This window comes from Penaeus monodon, chromosome 33, assembly GCF_015228065.2.
Source record: "Penaeus monodon isolate SGIC_2016 chromosome 33, NSTDA_Pmon_1, whole genome shotgun sequence".
Taxonomy (NCBI): domain Eukaryota; kingdom Metazoa; phylum Arthropoda; class Malacostraca; order Decapoda; family Penaeidae; genus Penaeus; species Penaeus monodon.
In genome coordinates, this window is record NC_051418.1 from 16,917,254 (window position 1) to 16,919,554 (window position 2,301).

Consider the following 2,301-nt stretch of genomic DNA (forward strand, 5'->3'; position numbering starts at 1 on the left):
CTTCAAAATCATCAAGCTGCTAGTCATCCCAAATTCTCAGATGCCTTAAAAGAATAAAGAATAAACAGTGTTTTAATGAACCGTATTCGCGACGTCAACCTCGTTCCATGCGCCCACAGCCCACGGTGCCAGGGATGGAGTGGGAGGGAGTGCTGGATGCCACGAAGGACGGCGAACCCTGTGCCCAGGCCGCCCTCGGGATTGTCGCGGGCGTAGAGGACTGCCTCAACCTCTACGTTTATACGCCCAAGGTAGGCGTGGAGAAGGGTCGGGAGAGGGAATCGAGGGAAAGAGGGAAAAGAGAAAGGAATAAAGATGAAAAACAGGATCTATATGGAATGGTGGAAGGAGAAATTAAAGATTCCCATTGCATCAAACCAAGAAGCCTGGCTTATAAAGACAACTTAAACATCACCATGTACAAATGAACAAACAAAGTCCCTTTATGCAGATGCCCGCCGAAGGCCAAAACGTCAGCATGCCCGTGGTGGTATGGTTGCACAGCGGCAGCTTCGTGGTCGGGGGCGCCGCGAACATCGACCCTTCCTATGTCATGGACCGCGACCTCGTCCTGGTTGTGCCGCAGTACCGCCTTGGGTTCCTCGGTACTCCTTTTTGCTTACAGTTGCTGCTTTGGTTATTCCGACTGCCTGTCTGCCTGGTTATATCTGTCACTCCTTTTCTGTCTATCTGTCCGTTTCTCAGTCTATCTTTCCGTTTCTCAGTTTCTCAGTCGGTTCGCATCTCCCTTTTCTTCCTCTTTCTCGCTCCCTTTCTTTGTTTCGTATTTTGTCTCCGTATCACGTTTTGTTCCGGAGGTATCTTTTGTATGTACTGTAAATATGTGTTTAGCGGTCGAATGTTACTTTTGAGTGCATATGTCACCAACATGGCCAACACTCATGTAACTCCTTAGTATGTACGAGGATTACAAAAATCGAACCAACACGACCGAAATCCACTACAGGGTTCTTCTCGTCAAGCACCGGTCACAGTTCAGGCAACGCTGGCATGCTGGACCAGGTCGAAGTCTTGCGATGGGTCAGGGATAACATTAGGGCGTTCGGGGGAAACCCTGACCAAGTGACCCTGGCCGGGGACTGCGGAGGAGGCGCGGCAGCTCTCTACCACATGATGTCTCCGTTATCGGAGGGTAAGTGACGAGGGCGCCTTTTCTCTCCGAGGTAATTTCCCTGTGTCCTGGTAGTTGAGTTTTCGTAGATGTTTTTTCCCAGTAGAATTACAAATTTTCGTAGCTATGTATCTAATGATACGACATAACACTAATATGATTAAAAACATTGCTAATGCCTAAAATATGTATAAATGAGAATGATATAAGGCAAGAGATGTAATTAATTTATACTTTCTCTTCATCCGTCGCAGTGAACCTTTTCCCCTGCTAATACGACCAAATTGATTGCTGTCGCTATCTAATTCACTGTTAATGCTACATAATGCATTGTTAGTATTATCACATTCACAGCTAATATCATTTCATTTCCCATGCGATCGTTTCTTCACCCTATCACGCTTTTGCCGCGCACGCAATTTGATAAGTAACATAGCTAATATCTCGCAGGTTTGTTCCACCGAGTGATGTCCTTGTCCGGCTCCCCCCTGAACCCCTGGGCTCTCCTCACGCGCCACCACAGGTTCCTCCTCATTCTGGCCAACTACGTCAAGTGCCCGGCCTACGACCCGGCGCTGCTCGTCCAGTGCTTCCAAGAAGTCGAAAAGGACGAGTTGCTGGATGCCGTGCAAATGCTGCTGGAGGTGGGTTCGTTTTTTCCTTCATTATTTCGATGTTGTTTTTGGTGTGAAATACGATGTGGATTGATAACTGAATGCTGAAGTAGGTAGTGATTTTTGTTTTAACCAAAATATATTTCAGATTATTACGAACATATCTCAGAAGAAGTTTTTGTCATTTCTACTATTAATGAGTGTTAACTTTCTTGCATATAAACAGAAATTGACTACGCTCATAAACCCACACACATTGTTAGATTAATACTTGTGGCTATCCGCGCCCTTAGGCCCGCGACCCAGTTGTTGGCAACCACAGGCTAGGTCCCGTCGTGCAGCAGCCCGCCCACGCCCACGAGACAACCCTGTTCCTCTCCCAGCACCCCCTCAAGGCACTCACGGAGGGAGACTTCCACAAAGTGCCAGTCCTCTTGGGGATCACAAGGGATGTCGGCGGCTACCTCGTCGACATGTGTAAGATGCTTTGTCGGTCGGTCTGTCCTGTATCTGTCTTGCTATCATTCTATTCATCCCTCCCTTTCTCTGCCTCTT

At 47.6% G+C, this 2,301-nt stretch overlaps 1 protein-coding gene across 1 annotated transcript in view; it reads left to right on the plus strand.

Annotated features, from left to right (window-relative positions):
* LOC119594102 (cocaine esterase-like) overlaps positions 1 to 2,301 on the plus strand; it is a 7,735-nt gene that overhangs the window by 1,975 nt on the left and 3,459 nt on the right. The window contains exons 3-7 of the mRNA XM_037943160.1: positions 120 to 251; positions 452 to 605; positions 968 to 1,153; positions 1,583 to 1,776; positions 2,040 to 2,223. Coding sequence (XP_037799088.1) covers positions 120 to 251; positions 452 to 605; positions 968 to 1,153; positions 1,583 to 1,776; positions 2,040 to 2,223 — 850 coding nt within the window. The remainder of the gene's footprint in view (positions 1 to 119; positions 252 to 451; positions 606 to 967; positions 1,154 to 1,582; positions 1,777 to 2,039; positions 2,224 to 2,301) is intronic.